Below are 25,348 nucleotides of genomic sequence, written 5' to 3'. Positions count from 1 at the left end.
TTGGGCAACAGTAGGGGCAACTGGCCAGCAATTTTCAGACTTCTGCAAGAAGAACGGCCCGGCCATCCAGCAGTTGGGTTGAGCCAAATCACTCAGTTTCTTGCCTCGGGTCAGGGCATCCGCTGGGTTGTTTGAGCTGTCGACATATCTCCAGTCATCACTGTCGGTAAGTTCCTGTATTTCTGCGATCCGGGTGCCAACGAAGACCTTATAGTGGCACGACTCGGATTTCAACCAGGTCAGCACCGTTGTGGAGTCACTCCAGAGGATAGTTTGAGCTAACGACAAGGTAAGTTCCGACCTCAAGGTCGTGGCTAACTGTGACCCTAATAAGGCAGCACTCAGTTCAAGTCGGGGTATTGACAACTGTCTCTTCGGTGACACTCTGGAACGGGCCATGATGAAGGCCACATGAATGTGATTTTGATTGTCCTGGACACGCAGATAAGCCACAGCACCATAGGCCCGTTCCGCGGCATCACAGAAGACATGAAGCTCTCGGTATATACCTGACTGGTCCGCACAAGGGGGCACATAACAGCGGGGCAGTCTGATGCTGGGGAGCTCCGACAGTTCCTGTTCCCACTTTAGCCATTGATCTGCTAGTTCGGACGGAGTGATGGGGTCATCCCAACCTTGTTTGAGTTTCCACAAGTCCTGCACCAGCACTTTAGCCCGGGTGGTATAAGGTAAGATGTACCCTAATGGGTCATATTGACTGGCAAGAGTGCGGTAGATGAGACGGAGTGTGGGAATCCTGATTGGCGTCACCCTGTGTTTGTATCCCAGGCTATCAGGAAGGCAGCGCCAACACAAGCCTAGTGTCCAAGGAGGCCGTGGAAAAGGGATGACCATCCTTGGTAAACCCAAATTCCAACCTTTTTGTCCATACTTTAACAATAACAACCACTTCTTGGGAACCTGTCCAAAGGTGAAGGAGTTCAGTCCATCAGAACTGAAAACTTGGATAGAGAAGAATGATCGTTGTTACAGATGTGCCCGCTGCCATAAGCCGGATAAATGCACCCTAAAAAAGCCTTGCAACATTTGTAACGAACTGCATCTCACCATCCTGCATAGCATTGCACGTCAACTGGCCACACACCCACAAAGCCCAGAGAAATTGGCTACGGCAGACATTCTCAATGTGCTCGTCCGTGCACCCTGCATTGACGACACACTGTACATCGATCAGCAAAACCGATCTCCTCGGGTGATGTTGAAGGTAGTTCCGGTCTTATTAATCAATGGCCGGAAGAGGCTGCAGACGTATGCCATACTCGATGATGGCTCAGAAAGAACAATCATTCTGACCTCAGCAGCGTCCCAGCTACAACTTACAGGGCCAAAAGAGACCCTTAATCTCAGAACCGTGCGACATGAAGTAATTCCCATGAGTGGTGAGACCATCTCCTGTTATATCTCCCCTGTGAGCCAGAGGAAGAAGATTAGGTTTCATATAGCCAATGCCTTTACTGCCCCAGTCCTCAATTTGGCTGAGCATTCTTGTTGTGCCTCTGACCTGCAGAGGGAATATTCCCACTTGCGAGGCTTACCCTTACCGGACTTTGTCCATGCTCGGCCATTAATCCTAATAGGCTCAGATCATTCCCACTTGTTGGTGCCCAAAGAGCCTGTCCGCATTGGACTTTATGGGGGACCTATCGCCATTCATACTGCCCTGGGATGGGCTGTTCAAGGCCCATCCAATGCCTTACCTCGATCTCCTCCTTCAGATGCACAAGCTTTGTTTACTATTTGTGATCGTGTATCCTGCCCAGCTACTGCGGAGTTGATGGAGAATGTGGAGAGACTGTGGAGACTGGATTCCTTCCCACATCGTAAGGAGAAGGATGTAACCCGATCTAAACAAGACCATTATTGCCTGGAACTGCTTGAGACTAAGACTGCCGTCAAAGAAGTAGGTGAGGTCTTGCGGTATGCTACCCCACTGCTAAGAGCACCCAATAGTCCTAGGTTATCCTCCTCAGCCCATACTTTGTTGCCATGGCTCCGGGGAACCGAGCGCAGATTGAATAAGGACCCAGATCTAATTGAGATTTACCACCAGGAGATTCAGAAGCTCGTTGATATGGAGTATGTGAAGGAGGTGGATCCCAAAGATGACCAGCCAGGGTCAGAATCTTGGCTAGTCCCACATCATGTTATCAAACAAGCCAGTGGGAAACACCGACTGGTGTTCAACTGCTCTTTCCAGCTTCATAGTCTCAGCCTGAATTGTAGTCTTCTTCCTGGTCCAACTCTCGGTCCCTCTCTTCTTGGTGTGCTCCTCCGTTTCCGTGAACATAGTGTGGCCATCAGTGGTGATATAAAATCTATGTTCCACCAAGTGCATCTACTCCCTGCTGACCGGCCATTACTCGGGTTTCTCTGGCGAGCTATGGCTAAGACAACTCCCCCAAAAACCTATGAGTGGCAAGTGTTACCTTTTGGCACAGCTTGCAGTCCTTGCTGCGCCATTTACGCCCTGCAACGTCACGTGAAGGAGCACCCTGAGAGTGACCATGAAGTGTTGAACTCAGTGCTAAGAGCTTTCTATGTTGACAATTGTCTGCAGAGCTTTGATACATCAGCCACCGCCAAAGCTCTGTTGGACAAACTTCGCGCCACACTGTCTCGAGGAGGATTCGAAATCCGTCAGTGGGCAAGTAATGACTCCAGTGTGGTAGAACATCTTCCCCCTGAGGCAAGATCTGTGAGCACTGACTTGTGGCTCTCTCAATTGGGTGTTGATCCTCAAGAATCCACCCTAGGCTTGTGTTGGCGCTGCCTTCCTGATAGCCTGGGATACAAACACAGGGTGACGCCAATCAGGATTCCCACACTCCGTCTCATCTACCGCACTCTTGCCAGTCAATATGACCCATTAGGGTACATCTTACCTTATACCACCCGGGCTAAAGTGCTGGTGCAGGACTTGTGGAAACTCAAACAAGGTTGGGATGACCCCATCACTCCGTCCGAACTAGCAGATCAATGGCTAAAGTGGGAACAGGAACTGTCGGAGCTCCCCAGCATCAGACTGCCCCGCTGTTATGTGCCCCCTTGTGCGGACCAGTCAGGTATATACCGAGAGCTTCATGTCTTCTGTGATGCCGCGGAACGGGCCTATGGTGCTGTGGCTTATCTGCGTGTCCAGGACAATCAAAATCACATTCATGTGGCCTTCATCATGGCCCGTTCCAGAGTGTCACCGAAGAGACAGTTGTCAATACCCCGACTTGAACTGAGTGCTGCCTTATTAGGGTCACAGTTAGCCACGACCTTGAGGTCGGAACTTACCTTGTCGTTAGCTCAAACTATCCTCTGGAGTGACTCCACAACGGTGCTGACCTGGTTGAAATCCGAGTCGTGCCACTATAAGGTCTTCGTTGGCACCCGGATCGCAGAAATACAGGAACTTACCGACAGTGATGACTGGAGATATGTCGACAGCTCAAACAACCCAGCGGATGCCCTGACCCGAGGCAAGAAACTGAGTGATTTGGCTCAACCCAACTGCTGGATGGCCGGGCCGTTCTTCTTGCAGAAGTCTGAAAATTGCTGGCCAGTTGCCCCTACTGTTGCCCAACCATCACCACTCGCAGACAGTACTGAATTGAAGAAAGCTGTTCTGTGTCTGAATGTTTCTGCTACCTGTATCTTACCAGATGTCTCCCAGTATCAAAACTGGGGTGACTTAATCGTCGCCACTGAGCAGGCACGAACTCAGTCAGACCAAGTCTCTAAAGGAGCAGCAGCCGAAACCTTAATCTTACGGCAAGCTCAGGCGTCATGTTTCCCTGAAGAACTTGACGCTCTCCAGAAAGGGAAACCTCTCCCTAGGCAGAGTCGTCTCCTCTCATTGTCTCCTGAACTGGATCCAGATGTGGGGCTGATGAGAGTAGGAGGAAGACTCCGTCGATCCCAGGACTTGGACCCCGACATCATTCACCCAATTATTCTAGACCCGAAGCATCCTACTACGCAGCTCATCATTAAGGACTATGATGAGTCCCTGCTGCATCCGGGCCCAGAGAGGGTCTTTGGAGAATTGAGACGCAAGTATTGGATCATGGGAGGAAGACCAGCTATCCGTAAACATCAGCACAGCTGTCGGGAGTGTCAGAGATGGAAATCCTCTCCTGAAGTACCGAAGATGGCTGATCTGCCCCCAGCGAGGCTGCGTCTCTTTAAACCACCATTCTGGTCCACCGGGGTAGATTGCTTTGGACCCTTTGTTATCCACCAGGGCCGTAGAACAGAAAAGCGATGGGGAATCATCTTTAAGTGCTTGACTACTCGTTGTTTACATCTCGACTTGCTCGGAAGTTTGGATGTTGATGCCTTTCTTCTAGCTCTCCGTCGCTTTATATCCCGTCGTGGCAAGCCCTTGGAGATCTGGGCAGACAGAGGAACAAACTTCCGTGCTGGAGACAGAGAACTGAGTAAATGCTTCCAGGAGATGGAACCCAAGCTCCAGGAACACTTAGCCGATCAGCAGATTTCATTTAACTTCAATCCACCAGGGGCTCCACACTTCGGTGGAGTCTGGGAGCGTGAAATCAGATCAGTTAAGAATGCCCTGCGAGTGATTCTTGGAAAGCAAACCATCTCTGAAGTTGTCCTTCAAACTGTCCTGATCGAGGTAGAAGGCATCATGAATTCCAAGCCTTTAGGTTATCTTTCCTCCAATGTTGCGGATCCTGATCCGGTCACTCCCAATTTGCTCCTGATGGGGCGGCGTGATGCCTCTCTGCCACAAGCCATGTTTGTCAGCAGTAAGCTCCTTGGGCGAAGGAAGTGGCGTCATAGCCAGATTTTAGCTGACCACTTCTGGACACGATTCATTCGTGACTATTTGCCTAACCTGCAACCTAGAGGAAAGTGGCTGAGGGAGGTCCAGAATCTCGAAGTAGGGAAGACTGTTCTAATCTTTGACCCACAACTGCCTCGGGCTTCTTGGCCAACCGGGCGTGTCACCACCGTCACGACCGGGAGGGATGGTCGTGTCCGGTCAGTGGACGTCCAAGTTGGCGGTCGGATTTACACAAGACCAGTGTCACGTTTGATGGTGCTTCCTGAGCTGGTAGACGAGTGAGTCTTTTTATCAGGAGGAATTGATCTCAATTCCGGGGCGGCTATGAAAAGACTCCGGCCATTCCATTCCCTTTCTACTACATTTCGCTCTTTCCAAGATACTTTCCCACTCGCCACCTGACCACGCCCGCCTCACCTGTTGTCTATAAATTGCTTCTACACCTCTTGGCTCACTCTTTGCACTTTCTCCTGGCACTCTGATGTATACTGTGTGTGTCTTCATCAGTTAACGTGAGTTAATTTGTTTCCATTTGACTGTCTTCTTTTTATGATTTACTGTCAACTGTTAACATGTGCACTGTTGGTTGATTTCTTTGTTTGCCAGACATGTGCCATGAACCATGTGGGACGATTGTTTGTTTGATTCATGTTTTAACAGCCTGTTTAGTTGTGATTAGTAAACTCATATCTCTTTTGTTTATTTGTATTGTTTAATTTATGTGGATTGACAACTGTCAATTAATTGTTATCTCTCCTTATATTTAATTTTGCAGCACACAAACCATGCATCTCAACCAAAGACAACCGTAACAATAAATAAACTACTACTGGTGTTGCAATAAACCTTGCCTTCTCCTTGCTTCCATCATCACTCTATATCATCTGACGTCTTCTGACCGAGACTCTGTTTGCTCACCAAACCCTCACTTCACCTGAACCATTCCCATTATAGTACAGTTCCTTCAATTATAATTCGTCACACGTGTAACTGGTGGCTCGCAACAGGTGGCGGTTTACTTGGATCTTTTTTTCCTCCTGATATAATACAAAAACAAGCAAGCAGCCTCTTTGAGTGGAGTGACTCAACCTCGTTTTCTTTTCCACAATGTTACAATGGAAGAGGGCCAAAAAAGGACCATGAAACAAATTGAGCAAATATATGGTTCAGATAACTCAAACCATATTTGGAAATCAAAGAGTCCTGGTCACCAGTGGAGCCTGGATGTCATCTAGTGGAAAAGTTTGGTACTATGCCCAAAACATCTTTAAAAGTGAATTTATTTTAGATCAACCTCAAATTTAGCACAGAACTTAAGATGTTTTGCTTTGATTTTCTTAGATATAGAGTTAAACATGTTTTGTAAAATATATATTTTATCAAAATATATATATATTTTGTATTTTAAATTTTCAGAAACTTCTATAACTATCTATACCTTTATAACTGTTTTTTTTTTTTTACTTCTACAATAATCTGTGAGATACCAAACTTAAGTCTGAGCTTCGAAGTACTTAATCATGCCAGTCACCTTTGCCCGGGTATGGACCGCCAACCAAAGACCTCCAGATTCATCTGTATTTGGCCATTCTTTCCAACTGGTTCCAGGTATAGCCCATCTTTGTGATGTCAGCCTCGAGGTCACGACGACAGGTGTTTCTTGGATGACCTCTTCTCTGCTTTCCTTAAGGGTTCTACTTCAATGCCTGCCTGTTGATATTGGTTGATGGTTTACGAAGACTGTGCCCTATCCAGCCCCATCTTCTCTTCCTGACACATTTGTTTCACATTGCCGTTGTGTGTTGCCTGCTCTGCTTCAGCTGCCAGTCTACTCACATGGTCTTTCTTATCATTCTTGATACTCCTCTTCACTGCTTTGTTTGCTTTTGCATGATCTATTTGAGCCTTGGGTTTTTCTGCTCTAGTCCAACTGCTATTGACCGCCGCTTTCTTCTTCCTAGCCTCTATCTTGGTAGAGGTCTCCACCGTAATCCACTCTTTATGCAGGTGTTGTCTGATTTCTGTTTTTTGGACTTCTGGTGCCTCTTTTACTGGCTGCCATCCACCGATTATTTTGCCTTCTTCATGCAGTTCCCTGCAGTACTTCAAATCTGTTCTGGAGCATCAGTCCGAACTCTGCCCCAGTTTTGAAATCCTTTAGAAGGCTGATGTTATATTTCACTCTTTACTCTTCCATGGCAGTCCAGTTCTTCTTCAGTTTCAGCTTCAGTCTGGCCACCACCAGGTGATGGTCGGACACCACGTCTGCTCCTCTTCTAACTCTAACATTCTGCAGGGGTCTCCTAATCCTCTTGCTAATACAGACAGGATCTATCTGAATTTCTTTCTTGCTGTTTGGAGATACCCAGGTGCTCTTGTGGATCCGTTTGTGGGGAAAGACGTTACCTCCAGTGACCAGGTTGTTGATTGCACACATGGTTGCAAATATCTCTGCATTCTCAATAATAGTTCCCAGTCCATGAGTCTCCATGACTTGCTCATATTCGGTGTTATCAGATCCAATCTTGAATGATGGATAAGGATAATGATTTCTCTGTCTGGGAATATTCCCAGGGTCTACTGCAGTCTACTGTAGAACTGGTCTTTATCCTCATCTTCACTGTCATTAGTTGGAGTGTAACGGAGGCCAGCTAGTAGATGCTTCGTGAGGAAACCTCACTCCTCTGATCTCAAGATGCGCTCTAGCGACTGACGCTAGAGGCTGCAGTCTTTCGCCTTCAGTGCCTGACAGCAGTGGATGACGTTCAGATTGATTTTCTTTTTCTTGCTTTTTAAATGATGCTGTAATTATTCTTGAGCCATGCGTTTGCCAACCAGTCAGTGCCCCCTGCGCCTTGTTTGGACAACATGAAGCCTACTCCCTGTGTGTGGTGTGCACCGCTGTTTTCATGACCAGAGTACAGTAGCAGCTCTCCTGTCCTCAGTCACCTCTGGCCTGACTGCGTCCATCTGGTTTCACTTACACTTAGTAGTGTCAGGTTGTTGTTCCTCATCTCTGCAAACTGCGTGGTCTTGCCTGATATTTATCCTCCTGTTCGAAAGAAGGAAATTCGGCTTGGTGGCATCCTTATGGCTTTCCCCACCTTGTGTCAAGCTTCTTCAAATAGCAGAACCTTCCTCGTCCAGGACAAATCTCTGTTATTTCTGTTGTTGACGTTTCTGCAGTGAGCTTGTTTTTACGGTGCGGGGTTGCTAGCCCCACCTCCAACTCTCCTCCTTTATCCTGACTTGAGACAGGCGGTTGGCTCTGAGAGAACCCAACTGGTGGAGTTTGTGGTCTGAAGTATTCAAGATTTATATCAATTTAATGTCTATGCTCAAAGTGGGACTGACAATTAACAATTTAAACAGGTTTTTTCACAAACTTGAAAAAAACTTCAGGAAGGGCTCTGACATACAACAAATAAATGTTGTTATTCTTCATCGAGCAAGGATACGTGAGTTTTGCACTTCATTTAGGCAAGGCAAGTTTATTTATATAGCACATTTCATACACAATGGCAATTGAAAGTGCTTTACATAGAAGAAATTAAAATAATAAAAAGAAATAAGAATAATTAAAACAGTTTAGAAAAATTAAATAAAATACAGTGCTTATAAAAAAAATATATAAAAAAGAATATTATTATAGATCTTTCCTTCAAAAGGATTCCCTTAAGACCCTTAACCTTCAATCTTCTTACAACTTCCATCTATCAACTTTCCTTTAACTTTCTTTTCTCCCTCATTTACTCGCACGTTCTTTTCACTTTCTTTAGCACTGCGTTCACATTCTTTCTCAGACGAAAACTTTAATATCGTCATTTAAATACTGTTCTACTTTCAAACCCACATTAATACACGTCACTTTCACATTGTCACTTTCTTTTACACCTTCTGAGTGGGCATTTACAGTTACGGGTTTAAATGCCCTGCTGACCATAATTAAAACCCTCTCTGTCACCTTGCCTATAGTTTGATCATTGAGCTTACTTTTAAAAGCAAAACAAACAGTCGGACGAACAGCGGCACAGTGCTCATTCAGTAAATGCATAGCTAAACAGAAGTGTTTTGAGTCTGGATTTGAATGTGACCACTGTAGGAGCACATCTGATCTCTTCTGGAAGCTGGTTCCAGCTGCGGCTGGCATAATAGCAAAAAGCGGACTCGCCATGCTTAGAGTGAACCCTTGGTATTTCTAGCTGATATGATCCTAATGATCTGAGAGATCTGTTGGGTTTATATTCAGTGAGCATATCTGCAATGTATTGAGGTCCTAGGCCATTGAATGATTTGTATACCAGTAATAATACTTTAAAATCAATCCTAAATCTAACTGGGAGCCAGTGTAAAGACCTGAGGACTGGTGGGAGCCAGTGTAAAGACCTGAGGACTGGTGTGATATGTTCATATTTCCTGGTTCTGCTCAGAATCCTAGCGGCAGCGTTCTGTATGAGCTGCAACTGTCTTATGGTCTTTCTGGGAAGGCCAGTGAGGAGTCCATTACAATAATCCACCCTGCTGGTGATGAAAGCATGCACAAGTTTCTCTAAGTCTTGTCTGGAAACAAAGCATCTAATTCTTGCAATATTTTTGAGATGATAGTATGCTGATTTAGTTATTGCTTTGACATGACTACTGAAACTAAGGTCTGACTCTAGTGTCACACCAAGATTCCTGACTTGATTTTTAGTTGTTTGACCCCTAGAGTGAAGGTATGCGTTCACCTTGAGAACTTCATCTTTGTTTCCAAATGTAATGACTTCAGTTTTGTCTTTGTTTAACTGAAGAAAGTTTTGACACATCCAACTGTTGACTTCATCAATGCATCGGCACAGGGAGTCAATGGGGCTGTAATCGTTAGGCGATAGGGCTAAGTACAGCTGTGTGTCGTCTGCATAGCTGTGGTAAGCAATTTGGTTCTTTCTCATTATTTGGCTCATTGGGGAGCATGTACAGGTTGAACAGGAGTGGCGCAAGAATTGAGCCTTGAGGGACTCCGCATGTCATGGATGTCCACTCAGACTTATGGTCTCCTATACTCACATAATAACCTCTCCCTTCTAAGTATGACTTGAACCATTTTAGGACTATCCCAGAAAGCCCCACCCAGTTTTCCAGCCTGTCAAGAAGTATGTTATGATCGACAGTGTCAAATGCAGCACTGAGGTCGAGTAGTACCAGCACTGATAACGTTAGCTATATTTTTTTAGTATTCAGATAAATGGTAAATGGACTGCATTTATATAGTGCTTTCAAGATATCCTTTAATCCTTACCATTAGGAAAAGTGTTGAACATCTTCTAGTCAGGTATGACAAATATTTTAACTTTATGCCAAAGGTTATAAGCCATAATGAAGCCAAAATGACTTTAATGAGTAATTGACATTTCAGAACTTATTGAATAGACAGCGACTTAAGTGCGTACGGACCTTTATCACCCGGCTTTAATCTACGCATCCCTGTCTGCCATGTACAGAACCCGGTTTTGATTATTAAATGTTCTGATCTGCCTTTGCTTTTATTTTTATTATACTTAAAAGAAATCTATACATTTGTATATTTACTCTTTTTTTTCAGTTTTTCACAAATGTATGAGTTTTGGAAGTGCAATTTGATTACCATATGCAGTTTTTATAAAGTTATATTAGCTAACCTTCTATGTCATTCTTACTCTTCAAAGTATACACTTGCAGGTGTTGATTATAATCAATTTACTGTTAGGTCCACAAAACATAACATGCTAAATAGGGGATAGCTAAATCTAGCATAAAAAGAAAACTGTCAGAACGTCGTCTCGCTTTTGCTGAATGTCGCGCAACAACGTTGCTACTACAGCCCTGTAGCGTCTCACAATTCTACGTTGTTACAATGTTGCGAGCACGTAGACAGCAGCGATGTTGCCATAGTAGAAATGCAACGTGCCACAGACATTGCCACAACGTAAATGTGTCTGTGTATAACAATTTCTGCATGCTCATTTCACTATACATTGGCGTGTTGAAACTGTGCATGCATATTCATGGCCCTAAATGGCAAAAAAAAAAAAAAAACATAGGTTAAATAGTATTTAAGATATTTTTTATACACTCATTTTTACCATCTGTGGCTGCCAAAATATTTTTATATTAGTAGTAAAAAAACTACAATAACAAAATATACCCAAGAAATGTTATTAATTTTGGGTCTGTACAGTTGCCTTAAAAGTGTATGTTAATCAAATTGACCCACGAACATCACAAACGTAAGTTAGTAACGTGTTACTAGTATCTTATCACTAGTATCTTATTTTGAAGAGTATTACTGAATTTAAAAATGCAGTAACCAACCAACTACTCCATTGTTGTTCAGTCGTTGTACAAGTAGGATGATTGGTCGGTGTAGTATTTGTCCCGTCCTTCCTCCACTGTGATGGGACGGCTGGGTAAAAAAGTGACACTGTTCCCTTTCAGTCGAGAACACGCTTAGGGAGCCTGTCTTCTTCGTACTACTATTTAATCAAGCCAATTCAACATTGGCATGCGTGATTACACGCTCCGCCCCGCAGCGCGGGTATAAACACGGAAGTGGATGCACGCACCAGTTGCCTTTCACTTCGGAGCCGATCGGATGTCTCTGAAGAGTTACTGCTGATTATACAGCAAGCGTGTCAGCGAGTGTTTCCGTGTTCTTGCGGGAAGACCTCCAAGTGTTGGTGTTTCCACAGCGCGAGTGCAGCGGTGATCGCGAGCTTCTTGAGCTCTCAAATGCTGTTTTAACACCATAAAATTTCTGTTTGTTTGTTTGTTTGACGGTTGGTTAGAGGGCGAGAAGTGAGTGCTTCACTGTTTCAGTTCGCTGATTCAGTGTTGCCGCGGTCGTTCCCTGTGTGCTCCGGCACTGGTGACGGTCCCATTTCCTAAAAGAGCAACACGGGTGTGAGTGAGTCCTTCTCAAGATGCCAAGGTTCTGTCCCCCTCTGACGGTCACGAGAGCTGTATCGCGTGTTTGGGCTTACAGCACGCTAAGGCAGCTTTCGTGAATGAGTCATGATCCCATTGCGGGAATATGACCATCTCGGTGTTGAGATCGAGACTCGCCTTCGCCAAAAGCGTGGGTGCAGTCCCTGCCTCTGGGCCCTGCCTAGTCTTTCCTCTGGGCTACCTTCCCAGAGGAGGGCTAGGGTGCCGTACGAGCTGGGTTATCTGAGGATCACAGTGAGGGGTAATCTGCCCGGCAAAGCCCCGTGGATCCCTCACTCCTCTTTGACACCGCAACCAGTGGAGCTCCCCGATGAAGGTGCTGGTCCCTCTGTAGTGGACCGACCAGCCGTTTCATTCGGGGCCCCTCCAGAGGACAGGATGTCTATCGCAGCATCAGAAGGGGAGCTGGGCTCTGGAGATGACAACTCGGCTGAGCTGCCTCTCTCTGGGAGACCAGCATTGCCCGAGCCAGATCCAGAGATGACAGCTATGCTGAAAAAGGCCGCCGAGACGGTAGGGCTCACGTGGAACCCTCCACCGTGTCCCGAACCGTCTCGGTTGGATGATTGGTTTCTGAGAACCAGGAATGCCATCTCTGGCTCAACATGGCTGATATGAGAGAAGCGGACAAGGTTCGATTCCTGGACTCTCCCATTTCTCAGGTTGGGTTATTCAGCGACGCGGTGGAGAATTTCGCCCAACAGTTCTCTGCCGCCCAGAGGCAGACGGAGGCCATCCGGCACATCCTGCCCCGGCGGCCCGCTGCTGCCTTCACCCGTCCACCGGGGGCAGATCCTCCGCCTGCCCGTTGCCGAGGGCCTCCGCCTACAGCCGCCTCCACTCCCGCCGGATCATCGCAGCAGCCTCCACCCAGGTCTCGACGTGGAGTCGGCCGCAGGAGGGCTGCCCAGCCCGCTCTAGGTGCTGCCAAGCCTGGTGGTAAGCAACAGCGGAAACATGGACGGGCCACCCAGGGATGGGGGGGTTGCTCTTGGAGTGGCCACCGATCCACTCCCTTTTTTTTGTAATGTGTGTGTCTGTTCCTAAATTGTGTTTATCCACCTCTAAATTTCACGTTATTTGAGCGGACTTTGCTTTTCCAGCGCGTGATCGGTAGGCTACATGATTCGAGCATTTGGGCCGTTAACGACAGAGCAGAACACGGAGCGGAACATTGAGCAGAGAGCGCAGCGCGCCAACACACACACACACTCACACACACACACACACACACACACACACACACACGGAACAAAGAGAACGGCGCACACACAGAGTGGAAAAGACATGCTCGTGAAGTTACTAAACAAGCTGCGCAAGAATGAAACCTGATCGCCGAACACGGAGGGGCGGGACGGCATATTTTCAGCCTTTTCAATAGCAGCCGCAACAGGAAATCATTAAAACGAGGCAAAAAAAGTGGGGTTTTTTTTTATTCATTACAGGCAGCTGGTTTAATGTAGGGAGCATGTCGAAACCCAACTGTAGATTGAGATTCAGAGGGAATCAAGCCTGCACCAGGTTAAAGACTTTTCCCTCTACAGGGCTACATACAGAATACCTTCATGTGAGATGTGAGCCCATGTTCAATTCAATATATTGTATTTGTTTACTTGTTTATCACCTGTGAGAATGTACTTGAACATTCTGTAAAAAAGACAAATACAGGAGTATAATGCATTTAAAAGGTTTAAACCGTTAGCATCACACACACACTAGCACTACTCTTAGCTAGCTGGTTAAGTCAGTGATTTTTCTGTTTGGCTAACGTGGCGTGTGAGCAGTTGTGATTAGGTATCTTTTTGTTATTCAATGCCAGATGTTTGAAATGGATATCTGAATATAATCTGTTAAACTTATGTGTTTAGAACCACTGTATATTATGTAACTGAGGCAGCTGTAATGATGCAGTGTATTTTGTGTTCAAATGAAAAAAAAAATTGTTTTATTGTTTTTAAGTTTTGCAAAATCGTCTGTTAATCGGCAGCCATTACCACTTGTGGAAACTACAGTGCAACTTATAATGTCTTTCTTCTGTTAATTACAGAAACTGAGTTTTCTTTAAATTAAAATATGTGGCACCAGATACATCCTTCTGTCATTAATCTGCACCTGCTACATTAGCAATTGGAAAAAACTGTAATCTGTAAAAAAATATTCAATAGATTAATCGACTATGAAAATAATCCCAAATCCCTAATCATTATGTACAAGTGCATTGCATTGGAAGCCCTGGATATAAGCCTCCCTCTACATCTCTCCTAAATATTTTTCTTCTCTCTGTTTTGTCATTTAGTAAACTTTATAGATTTCAACCATATTATTCCTTCTTGAGTCTCTTTAACAAGAATTTAGATTAATGTATGATTTGAATAGTGATTGTGTGACCTATGATGAGGGAAAAACCAGTGATACCCTTGGTAGTACCATCAAATGATAGCCTATAGCGATGTCATCAGGATACACATACACTGGTAGGCAGTGGCCAACCTTACCGGGTGACCACGTCGTGGTCCACCAGAATTTATAGTTTACCCACCTCTTTTTTTACCACTACACCTCTGCAGGTAAGTGTTGCACTGCACACTCACATCCCTGTCCTCCACCTCGCTGCCCCACCTCGGGTACGTCTGTGGTCTTCTGGGCCTGGGCCTGGTTCTTAGAAGCAGAAAAAGCTTCCCAACTGGTCCCGACCAGACTGTGACCATCAGACTCGGCTATGCAATTCATTGTCGCTTGGCGCCCGCTCAAGTTCAGTGATTTTCATCACACTCAGGTGTTGAGCAGAGATGCTTCAGAAGCTCGGTGAATTTCATCACACTCAGGTGTTGAGCAGAGATGCTCCTGAAGCTCAGTGATTTTCTTCACACCTAGTGTTGAGCATCACTTCTGCGAGAGCATCCCTTAAGAGGAGCTGTTGCTCACGCCAAATAGAAGTGGAACCTATTCGTTGAGTGAGTCTTCTCTTCGTGAGGAGATCCTGAAAGACATTCGGTCATTTCAGTGCTTTCTTTCCTGTGAGATGGGTTGGAGTAGGGCTGTGTCCTCCACCCTCAAAATTATATTTCCTCTATTTTTTCTATTGACGCACATCATGATGCAGTAGCATGGGAAGCACGTCTTGATCGTGAGGTTCCTGAGGGAGCAAAGGATTCTGCCTTGTGCCCCTCTTTATCCTCTTGGGCTTTATCTCTGGTGCTACTGCATTGCAGAGACCGCCCCTGAGCCCCGACCCGACCCGTTGAGAACTCTAGGGTAGGGACTTGCTCGCTTTCAGTCAACTAGTTGTGCCTAGAATTCGGGCCGGCTAACACTCACTACCTGATACGGCCTGGATATGTGCCCAAGGTTCCTACCTCTCCCTAAAGGTGGGACCAGGTGGTGAGCCTGCAAGCACTGCCCCGGAGGAGCCAAACCCATCCCTGGCTTTCTCTGTCCGTCCGCTTCATTGCGGTTATACATGAAGAGAACGCAAGCCTTAGGACCTCAGACCAGCTCTTGTCTGTTAAGGAAATCAGCAGAAAGGGAAGGCTGTTTCCAAGCGAGGTTGGCCCACTGAATGGTGGCTGCCTTCATCTTGGTGAAAATCCCGAGATGCACGTGTCCACTTAGGTGGTGAGCTCCTCGGAAGTGAGTGTGTGCTCCCGCCTAGGTGTTGACACAGAGTGCTTCGCTGACAGATATTCTAGAGTTGGGGGCTGGGCAACACCTATAGTCGAACCGCTGCTTCTCGTGGGCTCCCTTCTCATGAAGCCAGTTTCACTTGAGCCCGGTTCAAAGTGTCGGCTTGCTGCGCCATTCCCCTCCTATGGACTGGATACGTGTGCAATTCTTGCTCCAGTAGAATTCCCTCTTAAACCGAATCCTGTTGAGTTCCTCCACACCCTCCAGCGACTGTTGCGGCGGAGCGTCCGAAGCTAGGCCTACCACTCGTATGCACTGGTGGAACTTGTACTAGGCTGGGTCCATATGTTGCGATCCCCACGGTGTCACATATGTGTTTTCTTCCACGATACGGCGAGCCCGTGTCTTCCCTTGGCAGAGCTTTCTGCCGTCACTGTCTGGTGAGTAGCTCCCCCCCCCCGGTTATAGGCTGGAGCCTCCCCAGTGATATTCCATATGTTGTACTGCCCGTCAATTCGCCCAGTCCATATGTGTATTCTCCACGTTAACTCCCTGTGAGCAGGATGTAGCTTCCACAGCGTCCCTTCCTTCCATGTACAGGGAACGCTTTCCCAGTGGTCCTGTAGGAATAGCAATGACTTCCCTGGCCTAAAGCCCTGTCCCTTCTCCGCCTTAAATCTCCGCCTCCGCAGGGGGATCAGGAGGCTTCTGTCTAGGCACTGGAACGTGGCAGCACTTGTGGAGTTTTTAATATGTATCCCCATTTAGTCGACGTCGACTACGTCTGACGTTCTCGACTGAAAGGGAACGTCCTGGTTACGTGTGCAACCCACCGTTCCCTGAAGGAGGGAATGGAGGATGTAATCCCCTTGCCACTACTGCTGGACCACCGCTGACTCCGGGGGCCGCTCGGCTCCTCAGGGAAAAAGCAACTGGTGCGTGCGTCCACTTCCGTTTTTATACCCACGCTGCGGGGCGGAGCATGTAATCACGCACGACAATGTTGAATTGGCTTGATTAAATAGTAGTACGAAGAAGACAGGCTCCCTAAGCGTGATCTCCATTCAGTCGACGTCGACTACGTCCTCTGTTCCCTCCTTCAGGGAACGGTGGGTTGCATACGCAATCAGGGCGTTTTTCCGAAAGATGAACAGTTTTCAACTCTCAGCTACAAAAATAAAAGACAAGCCAAACAACCTTGTAATATATGAATATGCTACATAGTGCATCAAAATGCAGTGTCATCAACTTGCCTAAAAAAGAACACAGAATGTTACTCTTCTGTCATTTCTGACCAGAAAATTTTCTGTTTAGAATTTCACGGAATGTTACGAATGGCATTTGGAATGTGAACACAAAAAAATTGAGAGCATGATTTGAGCAGGCTAAGTTGTCATAAAAAAAAAAAAAAAAACACCATAGGAAATTAATGGGAAATCGACAAAAACACAAAAATTCTCTACAAATCGGCCACGATGCAGAAAAAAAGTGCTCAGCAATGAAGGGGTGAAACTCTAAAACATCAATAGTGAGAAACAGACCCACCCACTCACACACAAACACACACACAATTATAAACACAAATGAACTGGTAGGGCAATTACCATACAGCATAATTGCGTCAGAAGACTGAAATAAGAGGTTGAAATGAGATCAGATCCAGATGGATTAAGCTGTAATTATAATAATAATATATAAATAATAATTAATATAATTAATAATTATACTAATATATATATATATATATATATATATATATATATATATTGTGATGATGCAGTTGAAACAAGAGGAAGCAGAATCCACATACAGCGGTAATTTATTTAAACAAACTCCAGACTAGGACTAAGGAACAGGACTGGGAAACAGAACAACCAACATCAAGATCAAGAACCCACAAACACTAACACAAGACACAGGGTTTAAGTAAAGAGGCAGACAAGCTAAACAAGATAACAAGGTAACAAGGGGGCGTGGCTGGTTAGAAACACCTGGGAGACTAATAAAGCGGAAAAACTTACAAAGGAGAACAAAACATGGCACAGAACAGGAAATAACTTAAGTCCACACAAGACGAGGGGAATACAAGACAGGAATCCTTACATTTATATATACATATACATATATATATATATATATATATATATATATATATATATACTGTACATATATATATATATATATATAATGAATATAATTATTAATCATAATAATAATATATAAAGCATTCCTGTTTATTTTTGTAATTTTTTATTGAATTTTGCTTTCTCTGTATTCAGGTTTGACTGAAGAAATAATAATGCAAAAACGTGTACACTTCACATCAAATTTATTTTAAATTTTTTTATAAACCTTAACAAAAAGTATTATTTGAGAATTTCTAAAAAATACATTCAAATCCACATCTTAAAAGTAAGTAATTTTGTCTAAAAACAACTAGAGAATTCACAAGCCTCTCCATAGAGAGCTATACATACCTCTAGTGGTAACACCATGAAATGACATGTTTTATTTTGTTTTCTATCAACAGATGGTGCTAATCTGACTTTTCTGATATTTAATCTGAAATACTGCATTAATTGAAAAAATTATATTGAACAAAAATAAATTACATTGGTTTTACTGGGGTGGAGGAAGTTTCATTTTTAGGTGTCCGGTCACTTCTGACCGGGAAGATAACAAGTGCTACACCCAAATGAGGAGCACCTGAGGGTTAATGATTTATGTACCGTTTACAAGTGGTGTACTGAAGCAGCCAAAGCAGTTCCACACAATGCTTCAAATAAGAGTTCCTCAGGAAGCCTGGGTGGTTCCTCGGAGAACTGCCCCTCTTGAAAGGGTGCCTAGAGTATCCACAGAGGGTTCTTTTGGTTTGGCAAAGTGAAGAACCCCAAAAGGTTCCTCCCGGATCCATTCATTTTTACAGTGCTCCAGCTCCCTAAAGCAGGTCTTCTGGACCGTGTCCTTTATCTGAGAATCCTATATATCTGTCTAGATATACTTGAAATGACTGACAAATGGTTCCATAGCTGATGAACATCAGATGTTTGCAAAACAATCTGTGTGCATTTCAGATTGAGATCCCAAGGAATTTATTGGTTTTTGAAAGTGGACGAAGAGTCAAGCTGTGTGTTCAGGAATCCCTGTGTCAACTCTCTGAAGTAGGTCTTCTGGACTGTGTCCTTTATATATATGTCTAGATGTACTCTGCCTTCTTGAAATTACTGACAAATGGTTCCATAGCCAGTGAACATCAGATGTTTGCAAAACAATCTGTGTGCATTTCAGAATGAGATCCAAAGGAATTCATTGGGTTTTGAAATTGGACGAAGAATCAAACTGTGTGTTCTTGAATCCCTGGATCAACTCTCTGAAGTAGGTCTTCTGGACTGTGTCCTTTACATATATGTCTAGATATACTCTGCCTTCTTGAAATGACTGACAAATGGTTCCATAGTCAATGAACATCAGATGTTTGCTAAACAATCTGTATGCATTTCAGAGGGAGGTGCCAAACATTGCATTACTGGGTTCTGGAGGAGGTCAAAGAGCCATGGTGGGTTTGCTGGGATCCCTGGATCAACTCCAGAAAGCAGGTCTTCTGGACTGTGTGCTTTATCTGAGCGGAGTCTCTGGATCCACGTGGTACACACACACACACACACACACACACACACACACACACGCACTCACACTCACACTCACACTCACACACACTCACACTCACACTCACACTCACTCACACACACACACACACACACACACACACACACACACACACACACACAGACAGTTACATACACTCACTCACACACACACAGACAGTTACATACACTCACTCACACACACACAGATAACTGTCTAGTAAGAGCTGTGCGTGTAAACCCTGGCAGGGCCGGCGCGTCCATATAGGCGAACTAGGCAATTGCCTAGAGCGGCACTTTTGTAAGGGCGGCAAAATGTGTGCCAATCGGGAATGAACAATTCACAAAATAGGCTATATGATTTGCTGAGCTGCCGCTGCGCCGCCCTGCGCCGCCCCGCGCCGCCCCGCCCCGCCCCCTGCTCTCACGAGTCATGACTCATGACTGAGTGATGGGAAGTTCGGATAATTTTACTGACTCTCTTGTTCGATCTCGTTCATTAAAATGAACGAATCTTTATTTGAGTCATTTCGTTCATTTAAGTGGCTTTAAATGTTACACAGCCAAAATCCCCGATCACATCCACCTACGCATATAGTATATGTATATATTTGCTTCCTCTTGGCCTAAAGTGTTCCTGCAACGGGAGTGTTCTCTGGCTAGAGCGCAGAACAGCGGAGTTTGTATGGACAGAAGTGCATGCCTGAGCTTGTGTTTTGGGTTAAGCTCCGTTGCTTTGACATTGTGGAAAATATAACAATAGAAACAAAATATAGGCTATTAGCCTTTTTACCCATTATTATCAATCTAAATTAATCTCGATTTTAATTTAACTTAATTTCGTTTTTCTTTATGTAAATTTCGTTTTTCTTTATTTAAATTTCGTTTTACTTTATTTAAATTTAGTTTTTTCTTTATTTAAATTTTAAATTTAGTTTTTTCTTTATTTAAATGGGTTTTTTCTTTATTTAAATTGAGTTTTACTTTATTTAAATTTAGTTTTTTCTTTATTTAAATTTTAAATTTAGTTTTTTCTTTATTTAAATTTTAAATTTAGTTTTTTCTTTATTTAAATGGGTTTTTTCTTTATTTAAATTGAGTTTTTTCTTTATTTAAATTTTACATTTAGTGTTTTTCTTTATTTAAATTTTGTTTTTCTTTATTTAAATCTACCCTTTACTGTGTCAGTAATTTGTTAGTCAGAAAAATATAGACTACCTTAAAGTATTGCTTAATTTAACAGACATGTGTGTGTGCGTTTTATATTGCTAGTGCAGCGTGCGTCAAGTATATAAGCCCTGCCCGCTTGAGGTGCGCCGCTTCCCGCTCGCGGTGTTCTGTAGTTTACTAAAAGTTTATTAATTCTGAACGTGTCGTGTCTCGCGTGTCCATCTATATTGCACCACCAAATGCGACACTGCACTCCCTTGTGAAGTCGATTGGATGAACGGTTCTCGAAATAATCAAAATGCAAACGGACATATAGACACATAGAGATTCCTGCCTTTATTAGAGAGAATAATATGTTCAGACAGCACCCTCTCGAAGCTTTGAATATTCGATGTTCATTACTACCGCAGCTTCGAAGCTCAAAACATGGTATTCGGACCAGCCCTAGGGGCGGCACAAATGTTTTTCGCCTAGAGCGGCAGAAGTGCACGCTCCGGCCCTGCTCCCTGGGGCCTCATTTATAAAATCTTGCGTAGAAACCGTCCTACATTTGATTCATGATCACTTCTCAAATGTGCGTACATGTGATTCCGATAAAAAGAACGTTAAAAAAAACGTGCATACGCCTGTCTTCTATACATCGCAAATTATCTTGAAATTGTGCTCAGCTGAATGGTTTCAGACATGTAAATGCCCCCTAATTAATATCATTAACATCCAAATCCTTTACTTAAAGGACAAGTTCGGTATTTTACACTTAAAGCCCTGTTTACAGATCGTATCTGATGAAATAGAACGGTTAAGATTAAAATTTGGACACATGCTGCTGTCCCGAGAATTTTAGGTTTATTTCGCTTCACCCCCCCACCCCCACAATGGTTGTCTATGTGCACTGGAAGATTCCGTCCTAAAAACACATTAAACTTTCGTTTACAAAGACGTGAAACTCACCGAGTGGTCAGGGGTGTTCACTGATATGTTCACTCAAAAATCGCTGAAAAATATGCATTCCAACAGGTTTTATCGTAGTTTTTGTCCAACTCCATTGACTTAATAGGACGTGCTGTGAGACCGCAGCACCTTTACGGTATTACTCCGCCGCATCTTCTTCTGCTTCTTCTGTGTATTCAATGAAATGCCTGTGGTTTGCTTGCAATTGGCAAAGGTGCATTATCGCCACCAACTGGGCTGGAGTGTCTATTATTCAAGCTCTCAACGGAAGAATCACGGGTGTGACGCGTTTGGCAAAATAGGTCCACAAAAGCGAAATAAACCTAAAATTCTCGGGACAGGAGCATGTGTCCAAATTTTAATCTTAACCGTTCTATTTCATCAGATACGATCTGTAAACAGGGCTTTAAGTGTAAAATACCGAACTTGTCCTTTAAGAATGGCAAGCGGCAAGGAAAATAATTTTAGAGAGGCCGAAATCGGGGTCCTGTTGGAGGATTAGCCCAGTGGTGGAAAGAGTACTAAAAACTGTACTTAGGTAAAAGTATTGCTACTTAAGAAATAATGGTAACACTTTACAATACAGGTGCACTCATCTGCATTACAGTTTTTCTCGATTGTTTACACACATTTTCTGAAAGCATGCCTCATATTCTCAGAACTCTACACACAAATCCAAAAAAACACACACAATGGGCAAAACCCCTCAATTCTCCTGCAAAATGAAACTTTACATTCAAAACAATGTTATTTCTTCTCAAAATGGTATTTTGTTTTCAAATGACACACACAAACCATCAAATGAATAGACATTTATAAGAACCAGTTGAACACTGATGTGCTCAATGTAAAACACTATAATGAATGGAAAACACTTCTTCTCCATTCATCATAATGACTTAGGCCTTTTTTTGTTCAGTGTTACACTTACTACAGACAGTACATACATAAGTGTGTTGTAAAATATGTGAGAATATTGTTTTTATACTCATAACACACAAATACATGGTAACAAATATATTTTATTTTTCCCACAAAAACAATGTACACAGTGTACATCCCAACCAACACAAAGTTGTACATACAGTGGTCTACATACAAAACAACAGAAGAATTTACTGTATACAGTTACAGTAAAAAAAAAAAATAATCCAATGTTGGCATCCATTGCTCCACTGAAGAGCTGACCTGTTGCCCTTTATGCTAAAGCTCTGATTATAACTGTAAAACTGTGTGACGGGTGTTTGCCCATGTGATGAGTCAGTGTGCATATTTGAATGGCAGTGTGTTCCTTGTGAAAACAAGAGATTTTCTGCATGAAAATTGTGCCAAAAGTGCAGTGTGAATTGTGTGTAGTGTTTTGAAAAAAGTGTGTTTTAGAACTGCAATTTGAGTGTAAAGCAGGAATTGTTCTTGTAGTTTAGCAGAATTGGTTCAGGGGTTGGTGAATGAGTTACATGTTGTGGTCATTGTGTCTCAAGTACCAGAAAATGTGTGTAAACAATCGAGAAAAACTGTAATTCATGCTTACATTAACTAATGCACAGATAATCATGTGTTAATGTATGACTCATGAAGAACTAAACCATTAATTAATGATTACTGCATCACCAACTAATAAAGATTCTAAATGATTAATAGATTAAGTAATATATGAATTGTTATTAATTAAATGTGTCATAATGTATTAATTCCTTAATAACTTATTTTATTAACTAAAAGTGAAATTTATAAAAAAGTGAAAATTAATGCGTTAATTACCACAGTTGGTCAAAACAATGTACTTCAACTTCCAGTTGTCTGCTTTAATTAATCATTAACTAATGATTTGCAAATTATGTTTATGTTATTATGATTCAGTTAACATTATGTTATGACTTTACTTGTTGAGGCACATGACTATTAACTAATTGTTAAGTAATATGCCATAAGCTCATGACGTTCTAAACTGCCAGTAGGCAGTGAAGCCACCGGAAGTGTTCCAGCGGCCATCTTATGATTCCCTACCAGCAGAGGGCTCCAACGGCTGTTATACAGAGACTGGTAGTTCCGACGGCAATTTTAAGATGACCCGCTGTGCATCCAAGGGGGTAATGTTTCAGAAAAAACTGAAGCTTCCCCGGGCGCCGCCATTGATTAGCAGACCATCACCTGCTGTTAGCATTCCAATGATTCCCATTCATTTTGGCGTCACATTGACAACGAATAACTTTACATCTGAGGCGTTTAAAGATTCCATTTGTCCATTATTTATTTCTAAAGAAACACGAAAATGTATAAAAGGCTCCATTACCTTGAATCTTACGTTATGGCCCCGTAGAAGCAGTTTTTGTAAAAATAGGCTAATGATGATTGCGTCACAACCACGCGACTCTCTGTCGCACAGTAGAGAAATTACCGTATGGACAGGAGGAGAAGCTCGCGGGCAATCGGGGGGACGTGGAGGCAAAATGACAAAATAATTAATCAGAATACTTAGCAAAAGTTGCTCCTGCTCCTAGCTCATGGACACCTCTTACTCACGCTCTCCGTCTCTGCAAGTTTCGGAAGGGAATGATTCAGATTTCTCTTGGCACAGCTACTGAAAGACAGACAGGTTACTCACGTCACATCTACGTCGTCAAGCTCAGTTTGAGTCTGCGCAGTACACTCAGCCATCAGGAAGTGAGTGCTTCTAATTGACTTCACTTTTCTCCGTTGAATCCAATGGGGTAGCTGTGTCCATTTCTTTTACTGTCTATGTGTGCAACATCCAAGTGTAAAACGACATTCACAAAAGGATGTAGAAAAACTGCCCACAGGTTGTAATTCAAGCCCTGTAAGTAGTAATTTATATGCACAATTGTCGCTATTCCCGTGTTGTTTTCTCCGAGGCAAGAGTAATGCTTCTTCAAAAAACAAAAACAAATAAAACAATAAAACAGTCAACAGTAGCCTATAAGAAACCTCAGAGCAGCAATAATCACAATTAAAGGAACACTTCGACTTTTTGGGACTTTAGCTTAAGTCCATACATACCTTTTTCATCTCCGTGCGTGCTGTAAGTCTGTTTGACGCACCCACCGCTAGCCTAGCTTTGCACAAAGACTGGATGTAAATGGCTACAGCTAGCATACTAATCCCAATAAGTGACAAAATAACGCCAACATTTTCCTATTTACATGTTGTGATTTGTATAGTCACAGTGTGTACAAATAACAAGGTCATATGAGACACAGCCATTTTTTAAACGTTTAAATACTGGGAACTATTTTCTCAGAAGGCGAAGCACTGCTACTTAGGCGGAGTGATTAGCGCAGCACCCGAGAAGCGCCGTGGTGAGGAGCAGAGAGTTTGCGAAGAGTTGGAGTAATAGAGTCAGCAATTACTAGATAGTAAATGCAAAGTTTACAATCATGGGTGTTCGCTGTATTGTAAAGAGCTGCGACAATAAACAGGGGAGACCAGGTAATACCATGATGTTTCATAGAATTCCAACCAAAAACGCTGACCTGATGAATCAATGGCTACTTGCTCTGGATATAGATCCAAACACACCTGTAGACATCATCAAGGACTATCGCGTTTGCTCAGAACATTTCACTGAGGACGACTATTTTAAAAAAATGGAATTTGCCACACGGACCATGAAACGTGTGCTGAAGGATACGGCCATCCCATCGATAGTAAAGACAGGACAAAGTGGATCACCTGTGGCTGCGGTAAGTGTTCCGTTATGTTTTTAGATGACTAGCCTACTGTTACAGTGCCATTAGCTAGATGTAATGTAACCTTAGTGACACTATTACATGAATAGGGTGCTCACTACTATTACAGTTGTTCCCGGGCTCCATGTATCCCCTGTAATGTTAGTATTGTGTTGTCACAAACGCGCTCTATCGTCCCAGTAACAAATAAGCGGCGCTAATGGTAACTTTCAGGACTGTAGCCTTCAACTTGCTAATGAATTGGAGGGGGGGATGGGCAGTTTTCATTTTTGAGAAACAGTGACCTTGTTTGTGAAATAGTAGGCTACTCCCGTTCTGATTCTCCCCTCGACCTCAGTCTGTTCGGCATCTTGTCTATGAGCTTCCAAAGTTTGTAACTCCTCGTCTGTGTATTCTGGCTCAAAACGATATGGTTCTGGATCTTGGTTTGATACCAAATAAAAATCCTCTGACAATTCCTCAAAGTCAGC

At 43.5% G+C, this 25,348-nt stretch overlaps 1 protein-coding gene across 1 annotated transcript in view; it reads left to right on the top strand.

Annotated features, from left to right (window-relative positions):
* Positions 1–25,348, top strand: part of LOC309499786 (cytosolic phospholipase A2 gamma-like) — a 77,527-nt gene that overhangs the window by 14,570 nt on the left and 37,609 nt on the right. The window contains exons 2-4 of the mRNA XM_082171258.1: positions 18,481–18,567; positions 18,695–18,781; positions 18,909–19,051. Of these exons, the coding sequence (XP_082027384.1) occupies positions 18,481–18,567; positions 18,695–18,781; positions 18,909–19,051 (317 nt within the window). The remainder of the gene's footprint in view (positions 1–18,480; positions 18,568–18,694; positions 18,782–18,908; positions 19,052–25,348) is intronic.

Source organism: Leuciscus leuciscus (assembly GCF_965113295.1).
Source record: "Leuciscus leuciscus genome assembly, chromosome: 5".
Classification (NCBI taxonomy): domain Eukaryota; kingdom Metazoa; phylum Chordata; class Actinopteri; order Cypriniformes; family Leuciscidae; genus Leuciscus; species Leuciscus leuciscus.
Note: the sequence above shows the minus strand (reverse complement) of the source record. Positions and strands in the feature narration are given on the sequence as shown.